Genomic DNA, 15,190 nt, shown 5'->3' on the forward strand with positions numbered 1-15,190 from the left:
AAAAGATTATTCATTCATTCATCTTCCAAACTGCTTATTCTCACAGGGGTCGTGGGCCTGCTAGACGCTATCCCAGCAGTCTTTGGGCAGTTCAGGTACACCCAGAACCGGTCGCCAGCCAATCGCGGGCACACCATCCACACTCACAATCACACCTACAGACAAATTGGAGTTAATTGTCCTTACATTACAATTAATGATTGGCTATGTAATGTACATATGCTCTCTTGTTTCATGTCTCACAATGCTAAAACGCAATACAATGCTGTTGAAGTAGTTTTATCAATTTGTGAATATATTTTTTTTGTTCATTTTAGTTCAGTACATACAAGCTTTCTCAGATATCAATGTTTTATTTTTAAAAAAAAAGTTTTAAAAACAATCTCGTTGTTTTTTCTTGATTACATTTTCATTTTGGGTTTTAATACATAACGCATCAAGAAGAGTGCCTACTTTTAAGCCACCTCACAAAATCTCATTATGAATCATACAAGCAACAAAATATTACTGAGATCAAAAATGGGTTAAAGGCAGTATCATAAAATGTCAGTACAAATCAAATGTCATGAGGTCAGTGATAGGCTACTAGAAGCAACAACAAAACAAAAAACAAAGGCAGAATAACTTTAAAATTAATTATGTACGTATGTATACACGTTTGGAGGCACTTGTAAGGAGGCAATTATCATTTCAAACAAATGAACCAAAAGTAAATGGACACAAACATAGTTGCTAATAACATGACTCAATTGGATAAAACACAATGTGTGATACACACGGTAAACATCTTCAGTGGTTTCTTCAAGTTCAAATTGTTTGTCAGTGACGTGAAAGTTTGGATGTGCTCTGTTTACGCTTGACTAGGATGGTTATTAATCAAGACCTGTTCTTAAGTAAAACAACATATACTTATAAATCAATCATGAATTATTTTAAGAGGTAGACAGAAAGGTCTAAAAAAAAAACAAAAAAACAAAATCAAGCAATGTTAATTTGTTCCTTTAAAAAATGCACTGGTGGACATGAAAAGTCAAGGACCTACAATACTGTCATAAGGTGAGGAAAAAATGTTATCTCCATGCTCAGAACAGAGATGACGTCAAACACAAAGTCAAACTCTTGCCGCGTCTCAGCCCACAAACGTGAGTGCGGCCATGACGGTGAATCCCAGCAAGATGAAGAGCACCTTGAGCAGCTGCTTCCCAGGGGAGTTGAGCTCATGCGGGAGGATCTCGAGGAAGGTGATGTAGACAAAGGTCCCTGCCGCGAGGCCCTCCAGAACGGATTGGATGAGTGCGCCGGCCGCCAGCTGGGCCTCGATCACGCTGATGCCGATGGCAATGCCCAAAGGCGACATGACGGCGAACACGACGATATAAGCGGCAACCCATGCGGGACGAACTGCGCTCTGGACCAGCTTCACCGACAGGCTGAACACGATGATGCTCTTGTGGACCAGTATGGCGATGCAGATTTCCAACACCTGGAGGATGAAATATTCGTTTTTTTAATTCATTTCATTAGACTGATTGTGTTTGCTATTCTTCCTGTGGAGAGTTGTATTTTGTCTATTCTATTAATTTTTTTAATCATTGTGAATACGCATCAGGAATAACGCTCGATATGAAATATTGTGATAAAAATTCACAGCTGTATGGCCGAGCCCTATTTGCCAACTTTATAGTGTCATGCTAATCACTTAACAAAAATTTAACCTGTATTTTTTTCCCCATTTCAATTTATTTTAAACCAACAATGAAAGTCAGGAAGATATCTGTTTGGTAATGAATTACAAATGAATTAACCTCAGAGAGAGTTGTTTGTGTTCTGTATTGAACTTAAATGATCTATTGCAGAGTGACTGTTATGTCTTTTATCAGAAATAAACTTAAGGTCTGCCTTAAAAATGATCTATATATCTAAAGTAGAAGTAGTGTCGGTTACTTAGTATCGTTATCAATGATTTCTCAAAAGTTGAGTGCTCAAATTGATCTGAAAAAAAAGTGGTATTACTAAACATCACTACCCAATATATACAAGGGTATGCTGAACAGTCACTTATTTCATGAGAAATGGCTTCTCCCTCAAAATGGGCTGATATAACCAAAACAAGAAACATGGCATGATGAAAAGTCATACCATGGAACTGTTTGAAACTGCACAAAGTAACTCTTTCAAACGTATTTCTACTCATGAGCCTGCAATGAAACCTATAGCTAAAAAGTCCTGAAGCGAAAGAATTTTGAGGCAGAGGGTCCTATATGACCACATGACAAGACTTATGTCCTATGACCGCAAGATTACTTTCTTGCCAAAGCATTTGACCAGAAGCTGAAAATGTACTCACTAGCCACAATTTATGATACACAAAAGTTGTATCAAATTTGATAGCTGTGAATACCTTGCAATACAGCATTGGCACTCCTGATGCACTGAACAGTAGAATTGATAAACAACAACTGTTAGTTAAGACTCTGCAAAAGTGCAATTAAACAATCAGAGAAAACCTTGCTTAATATTCAGTATAACCTGCAACCTTGAGATAATTCAATATCAGAAAATGTCACTCCTCTTTTATTACCTTTGAATCAGTATCCTGCAGACCGATAGCAAGCCCCTCGAACACGGAGTGGAGTGACAACGAGAGGAAGAGCATAAAGGAGCGAAAAGGCGAGTGGGCCTGAAAGTCCACATGGACATGGTGGCCACTGCTCTCCAGATCCGGACTCACGGAGGAGGTGTGGACATGGCCGTGGCCGTGGCCATTCCTGTTGTCCTGTATAAGTGGGACTCTCTCATTCCCAGTCCCACTATTCTCCCGGCAGTTCAGAACGATCCTCTCCAACATGAGGACACCGAAGAAGCCAGCAGCAATGATGAACATAGGAAGTGGGAAGTTGACCTGTGAGAGACAATGCGATCAAGCCTTGCCATCACAAAGTTTTGCGAAAGCAAATACGTAGATACTGTTAAAATGAAGTCAATAATATGAAATACATATTCCTGATATGAGAATAACATCACACGCAACCACAATATTATTATAGCTTACTGTCAAGCGCTCTTATGTAGTAAATCTTCTGATCGCAAAAGTAATAGGTAGGCAAATTATCCAGCAGGCAGGTTAACTGTACCTCCATTGATGCCAGGGCAGCATTGATGTCCGCTAGGTAATCTGGGATAATATCCAGCAAACATGCTGCCAGAAAGACTCCACCAGCAAAGCAGCTAATCAGACTCAAAACTGTGCGGTGAGTCTCTGAAAATGCAACATTTAAAACAAAAACATTTAAATTCTGAAATCACACATGGTCATGCAATTAATTGATCCCACAATCTTTTTGTGTGTGAATTAATGACAGATTAGACCAACACGTCATAGATTAGTTTTCAGATCCTTCTTATGGTGCTCAGAGAGAAGTAATATTTTCACTTCCACACTCGACAAGTCCAGATGCACTTTGGACAAGTTCACTATGACAACCACCTTTGTTGCATTATGAAAATATACAAACATTTACGATGCCTTTGGGCTACAGCATACAGTCATTGTCAGGTCAGGTGACCCAAACTTTGGGCAGAATGGAGTTCATATTCATGTATAAAAACCACTGCTGCAAATTCAAATTTTGTATTTATAAAAAACACACGGTTTTATTCCCTGGGTATTAATCAGCGTATTAGACCTACGTAATCGATCATGTACAAGTTGATAAAATCACTGACGATTAATCTAACACGTGACTCTTCACTGAGTAAAAAATCATTCATACATCCAGCCAGGTCTATCAGAGTCCGCCTTAAAAAAATAGTTTTGATTGTAAATTAAGCCTTCGTTTACCTGTAATTCGGTCAACGTAATTCAAAAATAAAAAGCAAGAAATTCGTCAAGATCAGTAACTGCACTTACCTGTCCCATTTGTGTTTCTGAACCAAGCGACTCTGGCGGGGATGAAGCCGAAAAAAAGAGTTAGAAGTAACAAACCGACCAGAGCGCCTAATTTTACTTGAAGCAAAAAATCCATAATGTGTTAAAATGTTAGAGAGAGCCTCCCTTCCTACCTGACCTACAATTAAGTTGTGAAACTACATAAGGACTGCTCGTCAAAACAAACACGGAAGGACTGTGGATGAGTCTCTGCTTCGACGGTGGCCGACAAAGGTCGAAAAGGAGCCAATAGAAAACAGCCAGTGAGAAGAGAGCTGTCCCTGCGCTAAGATACAGCCGCCTTTTTGAGTGTGGTAGACCGACCGGCAAAAAAGCACTTTTTGACAGCTTCTCATTTACTTATACGTAAAGTATAACACACCCGCACGCACAGACTCACGCATCCATTCATTTTCTGAACTGCTTAATCCTCACGAGGGTCGCGTTACACGCACACAAACATTAGTTTAATTTTAAAAAATAAAATAAAAATAGCACGAGTAATTTTATAATCGGATGGTTAGAATGGTTTACTCTGTAGTTAACATACAACACTGAGTTTGGTTGGCAGTCGAAATGCTCAGAAAAATATAAAAAAAATATTAATAATATAATATAAATAATAAACTAAAATAATAATAAATTATTAAAAAATTGCATTTTTATGTACAAAACGCATTAATTAGGACAAGAATTTTGGAAAGTAGTGGAAATGCTTTACAAATAACATATCTGTAATAATAAATACTACGTCAAATTAAAAATTCAGTTTACAGTTAAACGTTCTGTTTGTTCTACTGTACAATGCAATGCTGTAGTTGCAAAACGGCCACAAGAGGGCAGACAACCACCAAATTTCAGTTTTGAAGGACCGGAATGACGTTTATTTCACTCGCCGGAACTGCCGATCTCAGACGGGTTGAACGCTGATGTGTTACAAGAAATAAGGAGTGATTTTTTCTGCGAGTTTTCGATGAGGTAACATACGTATTAAAGTTGGTTCGAGGACAGCGTATTGTAAGGGGACACAGTGGAAGCGAGCACAAGTATCTCTCTGAGAGATAATGGCGGTGAGGTTGCACATACTTGCACTTTTTCTTTCACTGACTCAACTGTCCGACTGTGGCGTTATCTGTGCACATTTGGACCATGGATTGATTGACATATCACCACCAGTTTTTATCCAGTGATTTTGTCATTTAGTTCACAAATAATATTCACTGTTGTAATTTATGTATGTTTTAAACAAATCTAGTCATAGAGTAAATGTACAGAGTAACTAAACATTGTATGCAAAATGAGGACGATATTATTTGTTAAAAACATCTAGAAACATATATTTACGTCAAATTTAATATATATATATATATATATATTACTATATTAAACCTCAAGAGCGAAACCAAAATAATTTAAAACCAGCAATTCATTTAATGACACGAAGTGCATATATGAAGTTATTAATGAAACCGACCCCCCGTCTCTCACTCTCTCTTTACAGCCAAAAGGCAAAGTTGGTACCAAGGGAAAGAAGCAGATTTTCGAGGACAACGAGTCAACTCTCAAGTTCTACACAAGAGTCATTCTGGGAGCTAATGTAAGCAGTAATCTTGCATATGTGTCCATTCATAATTGATTGATAATAAGCTGATATATTGTTGGTCAACTCTAAAATAATATTAATTATGCACAGGCCATATATGTTGCTGTAAATCTTTTCATCTTCTACAGTTCATCTACTTTTTGGACATGGGTGAGCATTATGTATATTGATTGATATGCTGTTCGAAATCTTTGGCCAACTATTATTCTAAGTACATTTTTGGATGTTTCCATTTTCATGCAGCTGCTATTCGCATTTGCGCTAGCTGTGTACGTTGGGAGTTACCGCTCCATGTCCACGATGGCCAAACCAGTGTTTGCTGATGACGGAAGTCTCTTTGATGGAGGAATAGACTTGAACATGGAACAAGGAATGGCAGAGTCAGTGATCACACCACATTATACTGTCGCACCATAAAATATTTCAAATTTGTATGTAACTTGAATGAATGCATTCACAAGTTACATCATTAAAATATATATTACAGTAAATATCTCTTTTTATTTTTATCTCCACCAGGCACCTGAAGGATGTTATCCTACTCACAGTGTTTGTCCAAGTCCTCAGCTGTATCTCTTCATATTTTTGGTACCTGTGGTTGCTGGTAAGAGTTTTCACTTTAATTTTTACTCTTGACCCATGTACATTTATTCGATTGCTTATTTTAAAGAGACGTAATGTGTGCGTTGTTTGCCAGGCACCGGCACGCGCCGCTCACCTGCTTTGGGTGAACATTCTGGGCCCCTGGTTTACTGCAACAAGCCAATCGGCACCGGAGGAAGTGAATGAGAAAAGGCAGAGAAGACAAGATCGGCGACAGATGAAAAGATTCTGATGCTGCAGAGCAAAAGAAAGCAGTATTTTTTATACACAGGATCTACTGTAATCCTAAATTATGACATAGAAGACATTATGTTGTTTAAATTAAATGCAAACCTGATCTTGTCATCATGTCATTTCCATGTTTGTTTTCTTCCTGCATGCAATCCAGTTTCCTTGTTTCCTTCCCTGTCATGTATAGGTGTCAATGTCCACTTGGCACCTGTACATTTTTATTTTGTGCTGCGCATAAACATCCAACCCATACAAGTAAAATTGAGTTCCAAGTCATATTATGCTGCAGGGATGTTTTTGTCTTTATTTTATTTTATTTTTGATTAAAACATTGACGATACTCTGCAGTTTGGCTGTCTGTTGATAATGCAACCATGCAGCCATTTTTATTCTATTCTGCAAGGCTACGCGGCACAGTGAACTAGTGGTTAGCATTTCAGCCTCATAGTTGTCTGGGTACGAATCTCGACTTTTGCCTCTTAGTATTTGTGTATGATTTCTTTGGGCAATTTCGCTTCCTCTTATATTTCTGGAATATGCCAATTTAGAGAAGACTCCATTGGTCATTGTTGCGCGCGATGATTTGTCTTTGCTATTGGCTGGAGGCCAGTCCAGGGTCTACTTGCCTCTCACTCAGCTGGGAAAGCAAAGTTTGGTCATTGGAATAAAAGATATAATAATTTAAAAATAATGATTTAAAAAAAAAAATTAACATTATGTTGGCTACTTGCAACAAAATTTAGGCACAACTTTATATACAGTAAATAAATGTAAATGTTTATTTTTACTTTAGTTGATCATTTATGTAATTTATGACTAACTATAGACAGTTGACACATGGCAATAGTTTTGTCTGTTGGAGACATGCCTTGAACTTAAAAAGAAAGACATATCAAAGAGTTGATCTGAAACAAGGAAACAAGGAAACCAAATCGTCAACAGCTCAAGCTGTGACATTGTCGGTGCACGCACTCACATGTATGCATGCTATTTGAGCGTAGGTGATGACTACTTTCCTAAATTGAGAGTTTGTTAAATGTATCTTTTACGTGTAAACAAAGTGTGTCAATGATTGCGCTGTTAATGCAAAGAGAGGGAGTAGGCTGGTGAAATTCAGATCCATCCGCAATATAATTACACATTTCTCTTGTAATTACATACGCAGCCGCTTAACTCAACAAACCACTACCTCCTGTTGCAGTCCTTCCACTCAGTTTGAAAGTCAATTGTTGCAAGAAAATAAAAATACCAACAAAAATCAAAGCTTGAGTTAATCCATTCCATACAGTCATTCAAACAAGCTCATTTTAGCTAAGGTCATTCTTCTCCGGAAACTTTTCCAGGATAACTTGCTTTTACTTTGTCTGTGTCCTGCCCTGTGGTCCAATGCTGTCTCTATTATAGGGTTGTAAACAAAGTAACCAAAATGAGAGCAGCACTGCATCCAGTTGTCAGGGCCAATCCCACATGTGGCTTGTGAGAGGGACCAGGTTTCAGTGTAATTTAGCACTGGGTTTCCTCACACGCATGTTTGCCCAACCCCCACAAAATCACCAATATATAAATATAGTATGTGTGTGTGTGTGTGTGTGTGTGTGTGTGTGTGTGTGTGTGTGTGTGTGTGTGTGTGTGTGCGTGTGTGTGTGTGTGTGTGTGTGTGTGTGTGTGTGTGTGTGTGTGTGTGCAGAACATTGAGGCTTATTTGATCTTCAACCCCACTCTTCCACGGAGCCGGTCTTACTAGGTTCAATATCGTAAGTAATACTTTCAATAAAACGTACACACAAATTTATGTTCGTCCACCCACTTTCCATTTCATGCTGTTGGAGTGAAACACGGAGTGAGATGGATCCCGAGATAATTTACAGCATATGAGAGTCCTTCTTGGCCGCTGCTTGAAGTTGGAGAGAAGAGTAAAGGGAGAGCGTCTCATGCGCCATGGATGGCTGTAAAAAGGGTTTCTCCTGACAAGATGAAATAAGGGAGTTGAAAAAGCATTCCATTTACAAAGCTTGCCTCAGACTCTTTGCATGCACCTTTTTCAAAATGGCCTCAACTGTTGCAGTTGATTCAAGATGAACAAGAACGTACAATGACCAGCCACAAGAAATACTGTGCCAAGGTAATACGACGTCATTTCAATCGATACAAACAGCTAATGGGATATGTTTATTGGTGTTCCGTATATAAGGTGAAATAAAGCTGGACTGGGACCAGTTGATGTTTTTGTCTGGTTAAACCTAAAAGAAAGTGACCTTCACATTTGAGATCCTTTTAACCTGTCACACCAGACGTAACAGGAAATTGAGGGGGCATTAGGCACTGCTGGAGCTTTTGACCTTTGAACTGCAGCCATCCTTGACTTTGAAGTTAGGGGAGAGAATCACAAGCAATTACAAGTTGTGCTGAGTGTGTTGCCTTCAACATTTCGCCCCCTCTATGTAAACAGAATCAGAGCTGAGAGTATGTTTGGCAATGTGTGGGTGCTGGCTCCTTCAATTTCATCAAGCCCTACTTCATTTTGACCTTGTTTTCACTCTGAACCACATTGACCTAATACTTCGTGTAACGTCAAGCCAAAAGTTACTTCCCCAGTTTAATCTGATCATCTGATGATGATGATTCCTCCTGTGTCCATCTTGGCAGCGCGCACAGTTTTCAAATTGTTTCCTTAAAAGGAAGCTGTGGTCAAACTACTGAAAATGCAAAAATAAAAAGGCAAAAAAGCAAGACTTGCACCTGCTCAGCATATTTGGGAAGTTACTGATGTTAAGTTGCCATAGTAACTCTGTTTGGCAACATCATCCCCGCCCCTACCATTAAGGATTTCAATTCCCTGGTTGGTCTATTAGTCAAATAAATAAATAAAAGGTCACCCGTGAGCGACCACAGCCATTAGTCGTGGCAGTGGCGCCACTGTCCACATGACTCCAGCCTGCCCGAGATCTGTGAAAGGGGACCGGCTTCATCACACTGTGCTTCCCTTCCTTTTCCTTTGTTTTCATCCCGTTTCCTTCCTCATTTTCTTAGACACTGTCTCCCCACGTGGAAGTCAAAACAAAAAACAATATTGTGAAAGTTACCAGACTACATCTACATATATGACGCCCTTTACATTCTGGTGATTCACTATAGGAAGGATCACAATGATTGATTAAATTCCAACTTCTTTCATAATGTCCCCAAATGCCGAAGCAGCAAATGTGGTCTCAAATGCAACATCTATGTACAAAGTAAGAGCAACAGCTGGTTACTGTGTGTTCCACATCAATGCATAAATGACAGATCAGGGGCATGCAAAGTTCGGGACCAATTATTGGGGGCATCCAGGTCGTGCACACTTTACCAAACCAAAGACTTACAAGAAGAACCTGCAGTGCGAATACAATAGCTCATCCATCACAAGAGTTTATGGTGAAATCGAGAAGCTAGTAGAAAATCCTGAAGCCCATATGGAATTGTAAATGAATCCTCATGCTAAATGGAAAATGCTTTCATTTTATCACAATGGCGTCCACCTTGCACTATTACACAAATATGGCAACAGAACTCCACATCCCCACATATTTTAGGAATGATTAGTGTTTTCCATTAGTTAGAAGAAGAGAAGAGTGATTAACGAGCTTAACTGTTGCCGCTAGCCTTGCCCAAGTCAGAGTCAGACCCAAGACGGAGGAAGAAAAATTAATATCTCGCCTTAAAACATGACATGCATGGAAATTCACCACAGGGAAATCTGAGTGAAAAATTCAAAGGCTTGTCGCAGCATTAGAGCTGAGTGTGACGAGTGAGTAGAGATTTACACCTCCCTGGTGCCACAAGTAAAGCGGACGAGGATGGGCGTGTGCACTACTGAGACCCGCTGACAAGGAAAGGTTGGGTTTGAGGTCTCTTGACATTCATTGCCCTCTTGACCTGCTAGCCTATTCTGCAGCGGAAATAAATCAACCTATAGTGTGAGTGCACAATAAACAATGTTGTTGTTGTGTTTGCTGTTTTGGTAACACTTGTGCTCGACTGCAATTCAAAGTACATCATCAGAGATGCCCGCCAAATGAAATGTTTCTGATATTTGGGGTCCCGTTCAATATATGTTGTGTATGATCACAGACGGTATATTTTTAATTTTAAAATGGAACCCTCTCTCTGACAGTATGACTAATTTATTAAGTGACGCTTGAAGTGTTTGTCCGCATGGGGGCGACAAAAGCACCACACGTGCTTCAACAAATTCCCTATGCAGTAACCCCTCATTTATTGCTGGGGTTACATTCTGAAAAGAACTCGTGATAGGTGAAATCCATGACGTGGAAACTTTTAATTTTTTTACCATTATTATACATGTATAACAGTGAAACCAAAAAACCTGTTTTCAGGCCCAAGCATTTGTTTACCAAATTTAAATTAAATGAAGTTAAATTAAATCAAAAATTTGTTTTACAAATAACTACAGTAAAATAATCATTTTAATTATCAATACGAAGTACGTATTGAAGGACAAATTGTGACTCACGTGTATTTCGCTGCACCTCCGACTGTGCCACTTCGGCCTGCTCTGTGGTGTCTTTTTTTTCTGAAGCCATAACACAACGACTGTGAAAAAAAATCTGTGAAGGTGAACCGTGGTGTAGCGAGGAAATATTGTATACCTTCTGATTTAATTTGATATTGCAGAACATATTTCTGGAGTCCCCATAAATAGTTTTGTTTGTACTTTTGTCTCCAAGAAAAGACACAAAATGAAGAGAACAGACTGAAGTGGGGATGCATGCAGTGACGAAATTTCATGGAAGAAATATGGACTTGTACTGTAAATAGGAGACAGTGCTTCTGACTGTTTCGTTCAGAAAGGAAGGCATCACTGGCCCTCAGTGCTCCCGACAGGTTAAGTCCAAATGACTATTTTTGAAAATAAAGCTGACTTGCAAACATTAACATTTGATCAGTCTATTGTTACAAACCTTTATAGAGGACAGTCTGGCGCGGGTCCAGAATTCTAGCAAGACATTATCTCCAGCACCCCTTCATGTTTTCATAAGAGGACCTGTGAGTCTTTCCAGTCCAGTCTATAAGAGGCTGGGAGTAGTTGTGTGTGCATGTTTATGTATGCATGCATGTGTGTGTGTGCGCGCGTGTGTGTGTGCGTGCGTGTGTGTGTGTGTGTGTGTGTGTGTGTGTGTGCGTGTGCGTGCGTGCGTGTGTGTGTGTGTGTGTGTGTGTGTGTGTGTGTGTGTGTGTGTGTGTGTGTGTGTGTGTGTGTGTGTGTGTGTGTGTGTGTCCACTGCCGCCTCGGTAGGGCAACCCAGTCTGCCATGTCTCTGGTCTTGAGGAGGGCCATTAGGGGGAGTGATGAAGGTGATGACATGCTGTTCCTGTGGGCCCCAGACTCCTCGTTGCTGCCGCTGGGGCGCTGGGGAGCCTGCAGGTCTGCCCCCGGACAGACATGGAGACGCAAGGACGGCGTTTATTTTGGGAGGCGGTTTGGTGCTGGACACAGTGTCTACACTTCTGCTAGCCTCTATACACCCCACCCATCTCTTCCCACACTCAAAACACATACACACCTTATCACTAGCACTCACGCAACAATGTTTTGGTTGGGCGACTGGAATGACAGAGATTGTTAGTGGGTCGGTTCACTCAAAGTGGACACAAAACAGCTCAGCTGTAACCTACACCGAGGAGATTGTTTGTGGAAAGCGAAATAGTAGTTTTATAGGAAGTAAATTAGTGGAGCATACTCGGAAAAAATGACATTTGAATAAGGACGCCACCATGATGTTTTTCATGGGGCTTATTGGATTCACATCTGGCTTTGTTAAGTGAAAAATATGCTCTGTTAGATTGCCATTTGGCCACTGATTTGACCGTTGACGAAGTTTAAAATGGAAGATTAAAGACTTCAGCTTGGTTGTTGTTACTGTTATTTGCAAATAGGCTGAGTGTGAGCTTCTAGTAAAATCCTTTACACCTTACAATTCATACATTTTGTAGTCCAGTGTCCTTGATAATTTTATGTCACTTTCATTGTGGTAGTGTATAAAGTTTAAATGTACATAAAATTTACATAACATACACAAAGACTATATATATAAACTCAGCGTCCAAATACCTCTGGATAGAGGATTTAAAGTATTATAATCCGCGAAGTTCCTTCCTTACCACTATATCTCTATAAATGATTGAGTTACAGAAGGAAACACATTTTGGACAGGTGCCCAGTGAAGCACACGACTCCCCTCGCTTGCTCCTTCAATGATACGGTCTGTCAGTCACTTGCAACACGACTCCCGTCTCTTCAGGCAGATTTGGAGGAGTCTGTTGGCGACAGGACACATACGCTGACCTGTAACATTGAGGGCTCTATATATATTCATAGAATGAAAAAACGTGTGTATTCTGATTTCAAAATATTGGCACACTTAGTGTAATGAGATTTTGGTGAATTCAATTAGACAGATCAGAGAGACAAATTGTGATCACAGATGTGTGGTAGATGTCATCATAATTTATTCTTATACATAACAGCATCCATCAAACTGTGTTAAGAATTGCAGAAAGGTGAACGGATTATTATTATCATCACCATCTTTGTTAAGCATGCTTGCCGTTCCTTTGTCTCACTTCTTCCCTCCACCTGTCGGCGTATCCCCCACAAAGGAGAAAACTCGTTTCAATTATTGGTGAATCAAGCTGGCTGTGTTCACACCCAGGTTCTCCCTATTAGCATTTGGGGGGAGGCAAATCACCAAATTAGATACAAATAAAAGTGAAGAACATTTAAAAGCTGCAAAACTATCCAACATTTACAGTAGATTGGCGCTCCTAGAAAAAATACATCCAGTGCTGTACATTTTTTGTACAGTTTTATAAGTATTGTTCAGTTGTATTCATTTACATGTATTGTATCATTGCATACAATACAGTTGCGTCTTAACTTTAAACCCAGTTCGTTTTGAACTATTAAACTGAATTTTTTAACATTGAAATGCTCAAAACATTTGGTTTTCTTTGGAGAGTAGTTTGTGAATCAACAACAGCATAACCCAAATCGATTCAGCAGTTTTTTGAGTGTAATACGTACGTACACAAGAAAATTTGCCCCCCTACATGATAATGTACATATAATACTAACCATAGGCTATTGAAAGCTATTTCTAATATTTTGGTCACCTTATGAGATGGACACATTTTAGCAGCATTTTTTTTTATTGTAGTTGAATTGGTCCCAGCGATTACTACGATGTTATTTCCCCTTAAAGCAAAGCAGGATGTAAAGACTTTTTAAGAGTTGAGAAACTTGAAACCCTTTGCGCCACCAGCCAGTGCGTCTCCCCGCCGCCTGAACGTCTAGACTGGCACATGATGATGGGAATTAGAGAGAGAGGGAGAGAGAGACTTCAAAATAAAAGTATTACAAGTGGGTCATTACAAGTTAATTCAGAGGTGAATGTATTTCCTCTACTAACATTATGTATGATGTTTCGATTGAGCAGCGCACATGTAAATTCATGTCATTGAAACAAAATGCAAACTCAGTTATTGCAGTATTATTGCAGTACAATTTCATTTGATTTTTTCATGTCCTAGAAGTGTTTTTCATACATATCTGTATTATTAATGTAATGGGTTTTGTCATGTCTTGTCCCCGGTTTGTTTATTATGTGCATATTGTCTTAGTTTCTGTCCGTGTGCCTGTGTGCTCGCCCCTCCCCTCCTGTTTGCCCATCATTAAGTGTGATCATTCTCACCTACCTCTTGTTACCTGTCGTGTATATACGCCCTGTCTGCCCCTCACGCCCCGTCGGTTCATTGTTGTCGTACTGTCTTGTTGTCGTCATGTCCTGCTGTCTTCTTGTTTCACGTCCCGGTCAGTCAATCAAGTTATTGTTTTGTTAAGTCATGTCAGTTTGCTGAGTCTGTTAGTTTGTGTTCTCCAATAAACCCTGGTCCAAGCTGCATTTGGTCGCCCCGCTCCATCCGATCCGTGACAGGTTTGGTAATTTGTTGATTGCTGAATGATGATTTACAAACATCTGAATCTGAATATGTTGTGTGTGTTTTAACCCTTTAATTTTTTTTTTGAGTTTTGTTTTTAAAAGCACCCTACTGACTCAGGCACAGGTTTAGGTTGTCACACACGGTTGTCACATTGTCTGCTTCACGGAAGTCAAATTTACGTCATCTGCAAGTGGAGGTCTTGCAGTTCTTTGTAAATGTAGATCTATTTTGTGCATGTTAATCTCTTGCAAGGACTCTAGTGAGTCCGCTTCCACCAGACAGTGCGCTTCCCCTGCACGATATAGTCTTTAAACTTAAGGAAAGCTGCTGCTTCTATTTGTCAGTAAACAATGTATCTGTGTTCAGTCCCTAAATCAAACACCTACCACGCGCTTCTACGAAAAGAAAACTCCATCAATTTGCACAATTAGAAATTGCTTTGCGTCAGACTTGTCCTAGGCCCATAAAGTCAAATGTTTTTCTTAGAGGTTGTTCATTTAATTTTTATTACAAAAACGTTTGTACATTGTTACATAGTTTAAGATCTAATTATTCACATTTTTCTTTGTTAGCAAAATTTGTCGTTTCACTACCTCTGGTCCAAGAAATTTTTGTTGTTGCTCTTGCACATTTAGAATGTCAATTAACACAACACCAGGCAGCTCTTGATAGTCCTCCCCACCACCATTTTATTATTATTATTATTATTATTATTATTATTATTATTATTATTATTATTATTATTATTATTATTATTATTATATTATTATTTGTAGTAGTACTACTAGCAGCAGTAGTGCTGTTATTATCACTATTATTAAATA

The 15,190-nt window shown here is 39.3% G+C and overlaps 2 protein-coding genes across 2 annotated transcripts; one reads left to right on the forward strand and one right to left on the reverse strand.

The window, feature by feature from the left end:
* Window positions 1-333: 333 nt before the first annotated feature.
* On the reverse strand, window positions 334-4,242 carry slc39a1 (solute carrier family 39 member 1). Its single transcript, XM_049717741.2, has 4 exons — window positions 3,911-4,242; window positions 3,135-3,259; window positions 2,582-2,902; window positions 334-1,483 (listed from the first exon to the last, which is right to left on the reverse strand). Exons 1-4 carry the CDS (start codon window positions 4,023-4,025, stop codon window positions 1,130-1,132), a joined length of 915 nt encoding a protein of 304 aa, XP_049573698.1. The 5' UTR covers window positions 4,026-4,242; the 3' UTR covers window positions 334-1,129.
* Window positions 4,243-4,808: 566 nt separating this feature from the next.
* Window positions 4,809-6,705, forward strand: tmem208 (transmembrane protein 208). The gene is made up of 6 exons (XM_049717742.2): window positions 4,809-4,998; window positions 5,430-5,525; window positions 5,622-5,681; window positions 5,775-5,911; window positions 6,051-6,135; window positions 6,229-6,705. Exons 1-6 carry the CDS (start codon window positions 4,993-4,995, stop codon window positions 6,364-6,366), a joined length of 522 nt encoding a protein of 173 aa, XP_049573699.1. The 5' UTR covers window positions 4,809-4,992; the 3' UTR covers window positions 6,367-6,705.
* Window positions 6,706-15,190: the final 8,485 nt, after the last annotated feature.

The sequence above is a fragment of the Syngnathus scovelli genome, chromosome 4, assembly GCF_024217435.2.
Source record: "Syngnathus scovelli strain Florida chromosome 4, RoL_Ssco_1.2, whole genome shotgun sequence".
Taxonomy (NCBI): Eukaryota; Metazoa; Chordata; class Actinopteri; order Syngnathiformes; family Syngnathidae; genus Syngnathus; species Syngnathus scovelli.